Here is a 16,084-nt window from a genome sequence, read left to right on the forward strand (position 1 = left end):
TAACATACACATATCCCTAGACTATGTTACTACCTTCATAGTGGGTAGTAATATAAGTGTGGTAACATGCAGAGCTTCATTTATTAGGTTATAGACTCATATTGCATTAGGACATGTGATGTTACAGTAATTAGCTAAGTTACTACAAGTACCTCTCTCCTCATTAACTCATTGCCACATAAGCAAATTTATTGATTTGGACTCGATGTTACTGCTGAAGTTACTCTCACTGTGGCTAGTCTTAGGCTAGTCATAGTGGGAGTAACTTAGCAAGTAACATAGCGCACTTCGAGAATTTTTTTCTTATGTGGCATGTAGTTAATGAGAAATGGTAACATAATATGTTACTGTAACATAGCGTTCTCCAAGGCAAGATGAGTCTACAAGCTAATTAATGAAGTCCTCTATGACACTACTATTATATTACTTTGCATTATAAATGACACTAGTATAAGTTACTCCCCACTATGAACAGCCTTGCTACCCACTGTGGAGGTAGTAATATAGACTAGTAATATATGCATGTTACTACTCTAAGTTATTCCCCATTGTGACTAGTTTTACGTAGATATGTGTAATGTTACTACCTATATTACTTTCATTGTGAATAGTCTTGGCACCGTCTAATCGAATGGCCATTTTCCGTTTTTTGAAGCGGATCATTTTCCTAACCTTGCAAAAAGGAAAACAACCATGAGGACAAAACGAACTGCATGGTAATAATTTGCTAATTGCTGCTTCTCCTATCGTTGAGGTGATATCTGACGGACACATGAAGTACTCCTATCCTACTCGAGCAGTAGCACAGCATTCAAAACGCTTACCGGTCCATGCCGGCAATGAATACTTTGCCTACCGGAGTCACCATCACGATCACGCAATCCTAGTGGAGAACACAGGAAATGGGACGTACTGTATGCCGGGGCCACCCGCCGATTGGTGGCCCTACCGCTGCCACACGAGTCCGGCCCGTCCTTCCGTGGGGCCGGCACCAGCGTCCGTAATTATCGCAGCCTGGTCGTTGTCGGCAAGGGACGTGTCGCCCTGCCAGTCATCGTCGCTGATGTGTGGATATTTTCACGTGGGACCCATGATACACTGGCTACAGCCGGTGGCCGGCCTATCGTGTCAAAGATACAGTAAAGCCTCGTTTCAATCTCTGAAACATGGAAAGAACTTGCCCAATTTGTAGCACCCGATTGCAGTGGAGCCCAGCCCAGGGTATATAATTAGCAAAGGAAAACTGAAAATAACTTTTAGAGTGCACATCACAGAATTTAATTCATGGAAATATTGACAATGGCAGTCGGACAGGAAGACGGGGAAGGCCTAATTACAAAAGGGAAAGGAGGGACGCAGCAACACTGTCTCAACTTTGCATCCATCAGTCTTAGCGAGACTCCAACAACCCAACGAGTGCACCCCATCGCACTGGCAGCCATCCGATGACCAGAGGAGGGCTTCAGAAAACATGTAGCCTGTAGAAATTCACGTGTTAGCTGCTAATTTGATGAAACGACTGCCGTTTTAGGAGCATGGTTCTGTGATAACCCAGCAAATGTGTTGGTTGCTGATAAATCAGTTTCTTCAACACAGCCAAGGTACTTCACAGGACGAAATGCGACTCACCAGTTTTTGTTCAGTCGGAGTCGGGTCTGGATCTAAACCTTGCTCAGCTCCTGAAAAGGATAAGTTTTTGAAATTGATAAGATTTGTTTATTTTTCCATGGTTCTCAGGCGATGATGAATAATACAGCAACTCCTTTGGCATCAAGCGAAGCCATTTTTACTAGTTGCGTCGAATTAGCCAATTATCTTAAGACAGGAGTAGCATTGAAGCGATAAGCAGGACCATCTTATGATACCTGTTCCTTTTGCTTTTGGATGGCTTCAACCTTCTTCATGTACTCGTCTGTGATTTTCTGTAGAATTAGTACAAGAAGTTAGTCTTAGTTCCCAATGCATCGTTGTACTAACTACAGGGGGGCATGGAAGTGTGTATCCTCACTTGTAGATCGGCTGATAAATCCTTCACATTATCTTCAGAAAGTTTCTTTTCCTATGTATACAAGCGCAAGCTATTAATCTGAGGGCAAAGGTAGAATAGTCCAACGAACTAGTACTCCCTCCGTCCGGAAATACTTGTCATCAAAATGGTAAAAGGAAATGTATCTAAACGTATTTTAGTTTTAGATACATCTCTTTTTATCCATTTTGATGACAAGTATTTTCGGACGGAGGGAGTACCAGCTGAGAAGAGCAAACCTTCTCTAGCTTATCGTAGGCTTTGATTGCATCTCGTCTTATGTTTCTGATAGCAACCTGAAAAAAAGTCATAGTTATCACCCATTCTTATTAGGATCCACTAAGGAGAAGAAATCACAATTTCATAAAAATTGTCGTACAACTCAACATCTTGTATATACTAAAGCATGAGCATCTACAGATGTTAGAACAACAGCAGAAAAGAACAGAGATCGACATGCCTTTTACCAAGTTCCGAAAAGAACATTTCTATACACCAATTTATGTGTAAATGACACAGTAAAGAGCATGTGATTTAACAACTTTCATGAAACATCAACAGTTCATACGTGGTTGTTAAATTTTATCTAATGTACATCACGATTACAACAGAAGTAATTTGTAAAGGTGAGATAAAATAACTTATCCGCAAATGCATAAAGGCTTCAGATATACTCCCTCCATTCCTAAATATTTGTCTTTTTTGAGATTTCAAATGGACTACCACATATGGATGTATATAGACATATTTTATAGTGTAGATTCACTCATTTTGCTCCGTATGTAGTCACTAGTTGAAATCTCTAGAAAGACAAATATTTAGGAACGGAGGGAGGGAGTACTTCAAACTGTTGAAATAGTGCAAGTAGGGTGGCCAATCATAAATAAAATGCATGAAAACGTTGTACAGAAAATTAAGCCCCGGTATAAATATAATTATAAATATTCTGCTGAAAAGAATGTATAATGTGTGCCAAGGTGAGGTTGTACCTTGCCTTCTTCAGATAACTTGGCTACGGTTTTTGTCATTTCCTGCCCCATGAAAAAAGAGAAGATTAATTGGGAAAAAAGATATAAGAATTTTATTATCTGTGCAAAACCTATAGATTGGACATGTTATCAAGCTATAGAAAATTCCTATGCTTGAACAACTACACTTAAGCAGCAAGCAACACTTACCAGATAATCCATCTAAAATGTTCACTAGAAAAAACATGCCCTTTTTACGCATCATGTTCAAATCAATTTCTGATCTTCTTTGAGTTAAAGAATGTTGTATTTTATGGTGCTAACAATCAGTGAAGGTGCCACTTGGGAATCACATAAGTTTCAGAAGCATATTTTAGTACAAGAGTTATCTTTTCTCTTAGCTGGTGTGTCTAGGTCTCAGATATGAATTATTAAAGTCTCCTTACTATTATGATTCGAGAAATGGTGTGCATATTAAGATCTGTTGTTGTCATATTTCCCAATTGAATTTTAACACAAGGAAGAAATAGGCACAATCATGCAAACTAAAGTGTGACCAAACGAGCCAGAATTTAAATGCACAATGTTAGAGTTATATTGATGATGGCCTTTGGCCTTTTGTATTCTTGCCTTTTGGCACCCTCATGTACATTATATATATGGTGGCTTTGGCCTCCTAGTAATACAAGTTGCATATTTCCTGACATGGTATTAGAGCTTAGGTCAAATTTTTTCGCACGTGCAACTCGTGCTTGATCCTTCCATCGCGTCGCCGTCGTCCTCTTGCCCGGCGCGGCCGCTCCCTCATCTCCGCTGCTGCCATTTCTTTCCATCAGATTGTTGTTGTCTCCACTCTAGAGCGTGGCTGAACGCCGCTCCCGTGCATCTTGCACCTTCCGGCTCCTCCAACTGGTTCACGCCGGCCTGGCCGCCACGGAGGAGGTTCTCCACCGCCGCCGGTGAACTTCAGGCTGTCGCCTGGCGCTCCTCCGGCTGCCGCCCGCAGCCCATCGGGCGCTGCTCCTCCGGCCTCGTCTTCCCGTCGCCGCCCGGCTGCTCCTCCGGCCCCGTCTACCCGTCGCCGTCCGACTCGGGCCCAGTCTGCCCGTCGCCGTCCGGCTCCGGCCCAGTCTGCCCGTCACCGCCACGGACGAGGTTCTCCACCGCCGCCGGCCCCTCCCGCCCGTCGCCGCCGGCCGCCTGTTCGGCCCCGGTCTCTCCGCGCAGTTGGCCTCCGCGTGCGCTCGCGTGGTCGTGTGCGTGTGTGAAACTGCCGCACTTTCAGTTCCCGTTCAGATCAGATCGATTCCTGCGATTCCGCAGGCGCTGGTTGCTTGGGCTCCTGGTGGGCCGCCGTGAGTGGTCTGCCAATTGTTTCGGCTCTTGACTCTCCTGCTGACTTCTAAAAAAAAGAAAAAAAGAGAGACAGAAAAAAAAGAAAAAAAAGAAAAAAGAAAGAAAGAGTGCAATGTTTTCATCTGGTACCTCTCCCTCACCGCTCGATGTTTTTTGGCGGTGTTCCATATATTGACCCCGTCTCGCACATGAGCCGTTCCTCGGTGCTTGGTGCTCGCCCACTTGGAGGTGGTGGCTGTCGCTCTACTTCGACACCTATTGTGACATCCATCGGTGCTGCTAGTCGCTCTACATCAACTCCTATTGCGGCTAGTGCGCACGGCGGTGACCGCTCTATGTCGACTCCCCATGTGGCTTCCACATGTGGCTCTATGTCGACTCTACCTTCGGCTTCCATGGGTGGTGGCGACTGTTCATCGTCGGCAGATGCTTCTACCTCGACCTCCTCTGTCCTGTCCCTGTCTGCATGTGAGATTGCACATCTCCGATGCCTGCTTGATGCTTGGGATTCTTCACCGACAGTTTCTGCAAGTTCCGTGACTAACTCTTCCGACATTGAGAAACCACTTCCTACTCATTCAGGTACATCCCCATGGATTCTTGATACCGGAGCGTCTTTTCATATGACTTATGATTCTTCAACTTTGACCTCCGTTCGACCTGTCGAGTCTCCTATTCGTGTTCTTACGGCTGATGGCACTCCCCTCCCTGTAGCTAGTCGAGGCACTCTTAGCAATTCTTCATTTCATGTTCCCTCTTTCGCTCATGTTCCTCGACTTACCATGCAGCTCATATCTGGTGGTCAGATTGTTGACTCTAGTTGTAGGGTCATTTAAGACTTTGATTCATGTTCTGTTCAGGATCGTCGCACGGGCGCTCTACTTGGTGCTGGCCCTCGACGTTCTAATGGTCTCTGGGAGCTTGACTGGCTTCATCTTCCCTCCGCTGCCACCTCTGCCAGTCTCGCAACCCCTGTTGTTGCATCTACCAGCTCTTTTCAGCAGTGGCATCATCGTCTTGGCCATTTATGTGGTTCTCGTCTCTCGTCTCTGGTTCATCGTGGTGTTTTGGGGTCTGTCTCTGGTAACGCTTCGTTGGATTGTATGGGTTGTCGGCTTGGTAAGCAGATTCAGCTACCCTATCCTCACAGTGAGTCAGTGTCCGAGCGTCCTTTTGATCTCGTTCACTCTGATGTTTGGGGCCCGGCTCCCTTCGCTTCGAAAAGGGGTCATCGCTACTATATTATCTTTATAGATGACTTTTCTCGATAGACTTGGATCTATTTCATGTCTTCTCGTAGTGAGGTCTTATCTATATACAAAAAATTTGCTGCCATGGTTCATACCCAATTTTCCACTCCTACTCGTGTTTTTCGTGCAGATTCAGCTGGTGAGTATATCTCCCATGCGCTGCGAGGATTTCTTGCCGAGCAGGGTACTCTTGCTCAGTTCTCTTGTCCTGGTGCTCATGCTCAGAATGGCGTGGCTGAGCGCAAGCATCGTCACCTTCTTGAGACGGCGCGTGCGATGATGATCGCCGCCTCTCTTCCTCCTCACTTCTGGGCTAAGGCTGTTACTACTTCCACCTATCTCATCAACATTCAGCCATCTGCTGCTCTACAAAGTGGTATTCCTCTTGAGCGTCTTTCTGGTCGTTCTCCTGATTATTCAGCGCTCCGCTTGTTCGGTTGTGTCTGCTATGTTTTGCTTGCCCCTCGTGAACGCACCAAACTGACCGCTCAGTCTGTTGAGTGTGTCTTTCTTGGATATAGTGATGAGCATAAGGGCTATCGGTGTTGGGATCATGTCGGTCGCCGGATGCGTATTTCCCAGGATGTGACCTTTGATGAATCTCGTCCCTTCTACCCGCGTCCATCCTCCTCGTCTTTTTCTATGGAGGACATCTCTTTTCTTACTTTTCCAGATACACCTCCCTCTGTGCCCAGTATTCCTACTCCTCATCCTGCTGTTGCAGATCCGACGCCGTCCTCTCCTACGGTTTCTTCTACTCACTCGTCGCATGATTCTCCACCTTCATCGCCGATAGCTTCCCCTTCTCCACCTTCATCGCCGATAGCGTCCCCTTCTCCACCTTCATCACCGATACATTCCCCGTCTCCACCTCCAGTGATTCCACCTCTTCCGTCCTTTCCTTTCCATTATACTCGCCGTTCACGTGTTGTGAATGAGTCTACCGATGTGCCCTCTACTTCTGGTGTGTCGTCTCCCTCCTCTCATCAGACTTATGGTCTTCGTTCTCGGCCTTGTCCGCCCCCTGACCGATATTCTCCTTCTCGTTATGGTCTTTCGGCCGTTCTTGAGCCGACTTATTATCGAGATGCTATTGTTCATCCTGAATGGCAGTTCGCGATGACAGAGGAGATTGCTGCCCTTGAACGCAACGGCACATGGGACCTGGTTTCTCTTCCCCCCCGTGTTCGTCCCATCACTTGTAAGTGGGTCTATAAGATTAAGACTCGCTCTGATGGTTCTCTTGAGCGTTATAAAGCTCGTCTTGTGGCTCGTGGCTTTCAGCAGGAGCATGGTCGTGATTATGATGAGACTTTTGCTCCTGTGGCCCATATGACCACTGTCCGCACACTTCTCGCCGTGGCCTCTGTTCGCCACTGGTCTGTGTCTCAGCTTGATGTTAAGAATGCCTTTCTTAATGGTGAGTTGCGTGAGGAAGTTTATATGCAGCCACCACCTGGGTATTCAGTTCCTGATGGCATGGTTTGCCGTCTTCGTCGCTCTCTATATGGCCTTAAGCAAGCGCCCCGCGCTTGGTTTGAGCGTTTTGCCTCTGTGGTCACTTCAGCTGGTTTTTCGCCCAGTGCTCATGATCCAGCGTTGTTTGTCCACGTTTCTGCTCGTGGTCGCACTCTTCTTCTTCTATATGTTGATGACATGATCATCACTGGATGATTCTGAGTACATTGCCTTTGTCGAGCAGTTTCTTATGTCTGATCTTGGTCCCCTTCGTTACTTTCTTGGGATTGAGGTTTCCTCCTCCTCTGATGGCTTTTCTATTTCCCAAGAAAAGTATATCCAGGATCTTCTTGCTCGTGCGGCTCTTAGTGACGAGCGCACTGCTGAGACTCCTATGGAGCTCAATGTTAACCTTCGTGCTTCTGATGGTGAGCTCTTGTCTGATCCGACGCGTTGTCGTCATCTTGTTGGGAGTCTTGTCTATCTTGCTGTCACTCGTCCGGATATCTCCTATCCTGTCCATATTCTGAGCCAGTTTGTTTCCGCTCCCACTTCAGTTCACTATAGTCACCTTCTTCGTGTTCTACGATATCTTCGTGGCACGATCTCTCATCGTCTCTTCTTTCCTCGTTCCAGCTCTTTACAGCTCCAGGCCTATTCAGATGCTACGTGGGCCAGTGATCCTTCGGATCGCCGTTCACTTTATGCTTACTGTGTTTTTCTTTGTGGTTCTCTCATTGCCTGGAAGACGAAGAAACAGACTGCAGTTTCTCGTTCGAGTGCAGAGGCCGAGTTGAGAGCTATGGCTCTTCTGACGGCAGAGGTGACTTGGTTACGATGGCTACTGGAGGATTTTGGTGTTTCTGTTACTACACCTACCACCCTCTTGTCCGACAGTACAGGTGCTATCAGTATTGCGCGGGACCCTGTGAAGCATGAACTTACCAAGCATATTGGTGTTGATGCTTATTATGTGCGCGCTGCTGTGCAGGATCATGTTGTTGCTCTTCAGTATGTGCCTTCCGAGTTACAGCTAGCGGACTTCTTCACGAAGGCACAGACTAGAGCACAACATAGATTTCACCTCTCCAAACTCAGTGTTGTCGAGCCACCATGAGTTTGAGGGGGGGTGTTAGAGTTATATTGATGATGGCCTTTGGCCTTTTGTATTCTTGCCTTTTGGCATCCTCATGTACATTATATATATGGTGGCTTTGGCCTCCTAGTAATACAAGATGCATATTTCCTGACACACAATACTACTGATTTAAGCACAAGAGGTTGGAAATGTAATGCACAAACCTTTCTGCGGTCAGATGTCAATGGTGGGACAGTGACTCGTATCACTTCTCCATCATTGCTTGGTGTTACCCCAATATTTGCAGCAACTATAGCTTTCTCAATGAGCTTGAGGCTGCACAGTATATATATGTCAACAACACGGGACGTACAAAGCAATACCAAGCTATGCCTAAACTGGGGACGATAAATAGCTTACCAAGACTTGTCATATGGTTGGATAAGAAGAGAAGTCGCATCTGGGGTATTTATCTGTGCAATAGTCTTCAAGTTTACAGGAGTTCCATAGTACTCAACCTGCAAGGAATTATTCGGCATTGAGTAGCTTCACTATTGCACAGTAACCTCTTTGTGCTTTAGCCATAATTGCATACGCTAATTCAATTGTTTCCAAACAATATCAATGAATTGTATTGACCACACATTGTTCCACTGATATCAGTTCAGAATTTAATGGTAACTATTAGCCTACTGAAATAACTACTGGTTCACACGTAGCCTAGTTATGGAGTAAACCAATTAAATTGTTATACAGATACAGAAAGGACAGGTGCTATCATGCAATTGTTACTTTCAGAATATAAAAAAACAAGGAATAATCATCAAACCTCAATCCTGTCGAGCATAGACGGGTTTGCCCGCCCAGTCCTGACGGTATTGAAGTTCGATTGAACTGTTTCAATGGCCTTCTCCATCTTTTCTTTCTGACAATACATAGTGCCAGCTAGTTAGCACCATGCGTAAAAGACTTTACAAGGCAAATATTAACACTTCTAATACAGATTTGCATTGTTATTTACAGCTTGTTCTTCAACGATCATCTTTTCTTCCTCAATTTCTTCATTAGTGGCATGCCTCAAAACTGCTCTGATACATGATAATCACAAGTTAACGAAGACTAACTTGAAGCTCATCAAGTACAAGAAATATTTAAATGCAAAACTACTCGCCTCTTGTCCGAGTGTTGAAGAACCAAAGGCACACCAAAGAAACCCACTGCTCCATACTGAAATTTCATGAAGTTTGTGGACGAACTTAACAGGGATGAACGGTTTGAGAGACAACCACAACCTGTGAAATACAGTATTCTCTGATGAGACCTTGCCCAACATTGAGTTCTAGTAGGAATATGTACTCCGGTTGCTTGGTAAACAAGTAGGAATATGTAAATATGGTAGAAGCAGTACTGAGAAAGAACCACAACATGTTGAATGCAGTATGTTCTGATGACTGATGATGCCTTGTCACATTGTTCCTTGCTGATGAAATTATGTGAATACAGCAGTCTGCTCTTATCTACTCCCTCCGTCCGGAAATACTTGTCGAAGGAATGGATGTATCTAGACGTATTTTAGTTCTAGATACATCCATTTTTATGCATTTCTCCGACAAGTATTTCCGGACGGAGGGAGTACTTCGTCCGGAATTAGTTGATGCTTGAACAGATGTATCTAGCACTGACATACATCTAGATACATCCGTTTGAGTGCCAACTAATTCCGGACGGAGGGAGTAGAAACTAGTTACTTGGAGCCCCATTAGCTACTACATCCATCTCACCAGTTTTCCACGACAAACAACGAACATCCAGTGATGAATTTCGTGAGGTACATCGATTTATAAATGGCTTTGGTCACTTCTGAATGACCCTGAATTGTGAAGGATAACAGCTGCCAATGGTTTCCTGATATCTACCCATTTAAGTGCAAAGAAATAGTACTAGTATTCCAACAGCCTGGGGAAGACATTAGCTCAAAACCACAAGTAATACTAGTACATATTTTCCACAAGCATCGTGAAATGCAGGCTCAAATGACTCTCAATTACATATCCAAGTGGACAGTGGAGTATAGAGCTTGCCATTCCAAATCCGATTCAGTCTTAGTTTGTCTATATGTCGGCGCGATGCAAACAGCAACCAAACTGCACTGGTTGCAAAGGTTAAACTGTGAACGGAGAAGCGATAAAAGCACCGGTATTTGCATGCCACCGCATTCCTGACCTAGGGCTCGTCTTAGCGCTACAGTGCTTACTACGCCGAAACCCGTACCATGAATGCTAAAAGCAGAATACAGGTGACACTTGCGGGTTTCAACGAAGCGGGAAAGCGCGGAGGAAGGTGGAGCAACCTGGGCGCTGGGGCAGACGGGCAGAGGAGAGGGCGCAGGGTGGGGAGGCCGCCGCCGCAGGGGAGACGGCGTGGAGCGCCATGGCGCGGCAGCAGGCGGAGTGGTAGCGAGGGGAAGGCCGAGTGGAGAGTGGTGGATTGGTGTGGAAATTGTGGATAAGGAGAGGAAGAAGGAGGGGAAGGAGGGAAATGGCCGAACAGGTTTGTGAGCTCTCGTGGGCTAGTAGCGCGTGTTTTTTGTTTTTCGAGAAATTGTAGCGCGTGCTTGAGTCCAATTATTCCGCAGATCATGGAATGCTGGATGGCCTATATGTCAGGAATTTCTTATGGGCCGTGCGTAAAACTTGAGAGATTGTTTTGTCGAATAGTTCATAAAATTTGTGTTTATCATTCAAAAATATTTCCAACGTGCATTTAAGAAAGGTTTAACATGCATTCAGGAAAAAATCAAAGCATGTTTTTGTAAAAATGTATTTAAAAAATATGAAACATTTATAAAAAACATTATATGTACAAGAAAAATATAGAACGTGTATGATAAAAATTAGACGTAAAAAAAAATATTTGAAATATGTTAATCATGTATTTGAAATATGTTAAACATGTGTAAAAAATGTTCTTAACATATAGGAAAAATGTAAAGTGCCTAGGAAAAATGTAGACATGTGTTAAAAGAGGAAAAGGGATTTTAAAAAAAGAAAACCCAGAGAAAATCAGTGAAAACCGATGAAAGAAACAAAGAAACCCATAGAAAAAATGGAAAATGCACAGAAAACCAGAGAAAACGAATAAACACCATAAAACACATGAAATTGAAGAAAGCAAAAAAGGAAAACAAACGACCGGCGAAGCAAATGTGCGAACACGCAAAAGTGGACCGGTCTGGTACTGTAGCGACTGTGGGCGAGCCCTATTATATATAAGTACGGGCTATACATAGCAATTGCGGTGGGAGCTATATCTCACTTGTAGTGAGATATATGCTTCCCTCGCCGGCACAGTACCGTAGCATGGTTTTCTGCTGTTTTGCAATGGTTTTCCGGATTTTCTTCTACTTTTTGTGGTTTTTGGTTTTATTTGTTTCCTTTTCAGTTTTTCTTTTTAGTTTTTTCTTCGGTTTTCTATGTTTCTTCCTTCGCTTTCTAGCATTTTCCTTTTCTTTATTTTGGTTTTCTTCGGGTTTCATAACGCAAGTCTACAATTTTTTGTATACATTCGGTACATTTCTTATAGATTTTTTTTTAAAATACAAAATTAAATTTTTTTTAAAAATATGTATTTTTATGCCTATTTTATTTTTCATACGGATTAAACATATTTGTTATTATATATGCTTATCTTTTTAAAATACATGATTAACATTTTACAAATATTTTTTGAGGTCCACTTTATTCATACATATTATTTGTTTTAATACAATAAGAACATTTTTATATACTCATTAATTTTTTTAAATAGGATTAACCTTTTTTCAGATATACATTTTGATGTCTACTTTTTTCAAAGAAAATGGACGTTTTCCATATACATTGGAAACATTTTATTGAAGGAAATATGCCCTAGAGGCAATAATAAAGTTATTATTTATTTCTTTATTTCATGATAAATGTTTATTATTCATGCTAGAATTGTATTAACCGAAAACTTAGTACATGTGCGAATACATAGACAAAATAGAGTGTCACTAGTATGCCTCTACTTGACTAGCTCGTTGAATCAAAGATGGTTAAGTTTCCTAGCCATAGACATAAGTTGTCATTTGATTAATGGGATCACATCATTAGAGAATGATGTGATTGACTTAGACCCATTCCATTAGCTTAGCACTTGATCGTTTAGTATATTGCTATTGCTTTCTTCATGACTTATACATGTTCCTATTACTATGAGATTATGCAACTCCCGAATACCGAAGGAACACTTTGTGTGCTACCAAACGTCACAACGTAACTGGGTGATTATAAAGGCGCTCTACAGATGTCTCCGATGGTACTTGTAGAGTTGGCATAGATCAAGATTAGGTTTTGTCACTCCGATTGTCGGAGAGGTATCTCTGGGCCCTCTCGGTAATGCACATCACTATAAGCCTTGCAAGCAATGTGACTAATGAGTTAGTTGCGGGATGATGCATTACAGAACGAGTAAAGAGACTTGCCGGTAACGAGATTGAACTAGGTATTGAGATACCGACGATCGAATCTCGGGCAAGTAACATACCGATGACAAAGGGAACAATGTATGTTGTTATGTGGTTTGACCGATAAAGATCTTCGTAGAATATGTGGGAGCCAATATGAACATCCAGGTTTCGCTATTGGTTATTGACCGGAGACATGTCTCGGTCATGTCTACATAGTTCTCGAACCCGTAGGGTCCGCACGCTTAACGTTCGGTGACGATCGGTATTATGAGTTTATGTGTTTTGATGTACCGAAGATAGTTCGGACTCCCGGATGTGATCACGGACATGACGAGGAGTCTCAAAATGGTCGAGACATAAAGATTGATATATTGGATGACTATATTCGGACACCGGATGAGTTCCGGGGTCACCGGATAATTATCGGAGTGTTGGGGGGTTATCGGAACCCCCGGGGGACTCTTGGGCCTACATGGGCCATAGGGAAGAGGGGAGGCATCCCACAAGGGGCAGCCGCGCCCCCTCCCTAGGAGTCCGAATTGGACTAGGGAGGGGGGCGCGCCCCCCTTTCCTTCTCCTCTCCCTCTCCTTCCTTCCCCCTTCCTCCTCCTAGTTGGACTAGGAAAGGGGGAGTCTTACTCCTACTAGGAGGAGGACTCCTCCCCCTCCTTGGCGCGCCCCAAGGCCGGTCGGCCTCCCCCCTTGCTCCTTCATATACGGGGGCAGAGGGGCACCCTAGGACACAAGTTGATCATTGATCCCTTAGCCGTGTGCGGTGCCCCCCTCCACCATAATCCACCTCGGTCATATCGTCGTAGTGCTTGGGCGAAGCCCTGCGCCGACAACTTCATCATCACCGTCATCATGCCGTTGTGCTGACGAAGCTCTCCCTCGACACTCTGCTGGGATCGTGAGTTCGTGGGACGTCACCGAGCTGAACGTGTGCAGATCGCGGAGGTGCCGTACTTTCGGTGCTAGGATCGGTCGATCGTGAAGACGTACGACTACATCAACCGCGTTGTCATAACGCTTCCGCTTTCGGTCTACGAGGGTACGTGGACAACACTCTTCCCTCTCGTTGCTATGTATCACCATGATCTTGCGTGTGCATAGGAATTTTTTTGAAATTACTACGTTTCCCAACACTGGCATCCGAGCCAGGTTTATGCATAGATGTTATATGCACGAGTAGAACACAAGTGAGTTGCGGGCAATAATAGTCCTTACCAGCATGTCATTCTTTGATTCGGCGGTATTGTTGGATGAAGCTGAAGGAAATATGCCCTAGAGGCAATAATAAAGTTATTATTTATTTCTCATATCATGATAAATGTTTATTATTCATGATAGAATTGTATTAACCGGAAACATAATACATGTGTGAATACATAGACAAACAAGTGTCACTAGTATGCCTCTACTTGACTAGCTCGTTGATCAAAGATGGTTGAGTTTCCTAACCATAGACATGAGTTGTCATTTGATTAACGGGATCACATCATTAGGAGAATAATGTGATTGACTTGACCCATTCCGTTAGCTTAGCACTTGATCGTTTAGTTTACTTCTATTGCTTTCTTCATGACTTATACATGTTCCTATGACTATGAGATTATGCAACTCTCGAATACCGGAGGAACACTTTGTGTGCTACCAAACGTCACAACGTAACTGGGTGATGATAAAGGTGCTCTATAGGTGTCTTCGATGGTGTTCGTGGGGTTGGCATAGATCAAGAATAGGATTTGTCACTCCGATTGTCGAAGAGGTATCTCCGGGCCCTCTCGGTAATGCACGTCACTATAAGCCTGGCAAGCAATGTGACTAATGAGTTAGTTGCGAGATGATGCATTACGGAACGAGTAAAGAGACTTGCCGGTAACGAGATTGAGCTAGGTATTGAGATACCGACGATCGAATCTCGAGCAAGTAACATACCGATGACAAAGGGAACAACGTATGTTGTTATGCGGTTTGACCGATAAAGATCTTCGTAGAATATGTAGGAACCAATATGAGCATCCAGGTTCCGCTATTGGTTATTGACCGGAGACGTGTCTCGGTCATGTCTACATAGTTCTCGAACCCGTAGGGTCCGCACGCTTAAAGTTCTGTGACGATCGGTATTATGAGTTTATATGTTTTGATGTACCGAAGGTAGTTCGGAGTCCCGGATATGATCACGGACATGAAGAGGAGTCTCGAAATGGTCGAGACATAAAAATTGATATATTGGAAGCCTACATTTGGACATCGGAAGAGTTCCGGATAAAATCGGGATTTTACCGGAGTGCCGGAGGGGTTACCGGAACCCCCCGGGGGTTAATGGGCCTTGTTGGGCCCTAGTGGAGAGAGAGAGGGGCCGACCAGGGCAGGCCGCGCACCCCCTTCCCCTCTGGTCCGAATTGGACTAGGAAGGGAGGGGGGCGGCGCCCCCCTTTCCTTCTTCTTCTCCCCCTTCCTTTCCCCCTCCTAGTAGGAGTAGGAAAGAGGGGAGTCCTACTCCTACTAGGAGGAGGACTCCTCCTCATGGCGCGCCCTACAGGGCCGGCCGGCCTCCCCCTTGCTCCTTTATATGCGGGGGCAGGGGCTGTTGGGGAACGTAGTAATTTCAAAAAAATTCCTACGCACACGCAAGATCATGGTGATGCATAGCAACGAGAGGGGAGAGTGTTGTCCACGTACCCTCGTAGACCGAAAGCGGAAGCGTTAGCACAACGCGGTTGATGTAGTCGTACGTCTTCACGATCTGACCGATCAAGTACCGAACGCACGGCCCCTTCGAGTTCAGCACACGTTCAGCCCGATGACGTCCCTTGAACTCCGATCCAGCCGAGTGTTGAGGGAGAGTTTTGTCAGCACGACGGCGTGGTGACGATGATGATGTTCTACCGACGCAGGGCTTCGCCTAAGCACCGCTACAGTATTATCGAGGTGGACTATGGTGGAGGGGGGCACCGCACACGGCTAAAAGATCAAACGATCAATTGTTGTGTCCTTGGGGTGCCCCCTGCCCCCGTATATAAAGGAGCAAGGGGGGAGGTGCGGCCGGCCAGGAGGAGGCGCGCCAGGAGGAGTCCTACTCCCACCGGGAGTAGGACTCCCTCCCTTCCTTGTTGGACTAGGAGAGGAGAGGGAAGGAGAGAGGGGGAAAGGAAAGGGGGGGCGCCGCCCCCCTCCTTGTCCAATTCGGACTTGGGGGGGGGGAGGGGCGCGCGGCTGCCCCTTGGCCGCCTCTCCTCTTCCACCAATTGGGCCCATGAGGCCCAATAGCCTCCGGGGGGGTTCCGGTAACCCCCGGTACTCCGGTATATATCCGATAACCCCCGGAACCATTCCGGTGTCCGAATATAGTCATCCAATATATCAATCTTCATGTCTCGACCATTTCGAGACTCCTCGTCATGTCCGTGATCACATCCGGGACTCCGAACAACCTTCGGTACATCAAAACATATA

The 16,084-nt window shown here is 45.3% G+C and overlaps 1 protein-coding gene across 1 annotated transcript; it reads right to left on the minus strand.

Annotated features, from left to right (window-relative positions):
- Positions 1–1,226: 1,226 nt before the first annotated feature.
- Positions 1,227–10,751, minus strand: LOC123052350 (ribosome-recycling factor, chloroplastic). The gene is made up of 12 exons (XM_044475490.1): positions 10,487–10,751; positions 9,308–9,428; positions 9,158–9,224; positions 8,966–9,061; positions 8,557–8,654; positions 8,361–8,472; positions 3,016–3,057; positions 2,266–2,322; positions 2,009–2,059; positions 1,866–1,922; positions 1,630–1,679; positions 1,227–1,478 (listed from the first exon to the last, which is right to left on the minus strand). The coding sequence occupies exons 1-11, from the start codon at positions 10,566–10,568 to the stop codon at positions 1,662–1,664; spliced, it is 801 nt and encodes a 266-aa protein (XP_044331425.1). The 5' UTR covers positions 10,569–10,751; the 3' UTR covers positions 1,227–1,478; positions 1,630–1,661.
- Between the last annotated feature and the right edge of the window lie 5,333 nt (positions 10,752–16,084).

Source organism: Triticum aestivum, chromosome 2D, assembly GCF_018294505.1.
Source record: "Triticum aestivum cultivar Chinese Spring chromosome 2D, IWGSC CS RefSeq v2.1, whole genome shotgun sequence".
Taxonomy (NCBI): domain Eukaryota; kingdom Viridiplantae; phylum Streptophyta; class Magnoliopsida; order Poales; family Poaceae; genus Triticum; species Triticum aestivum.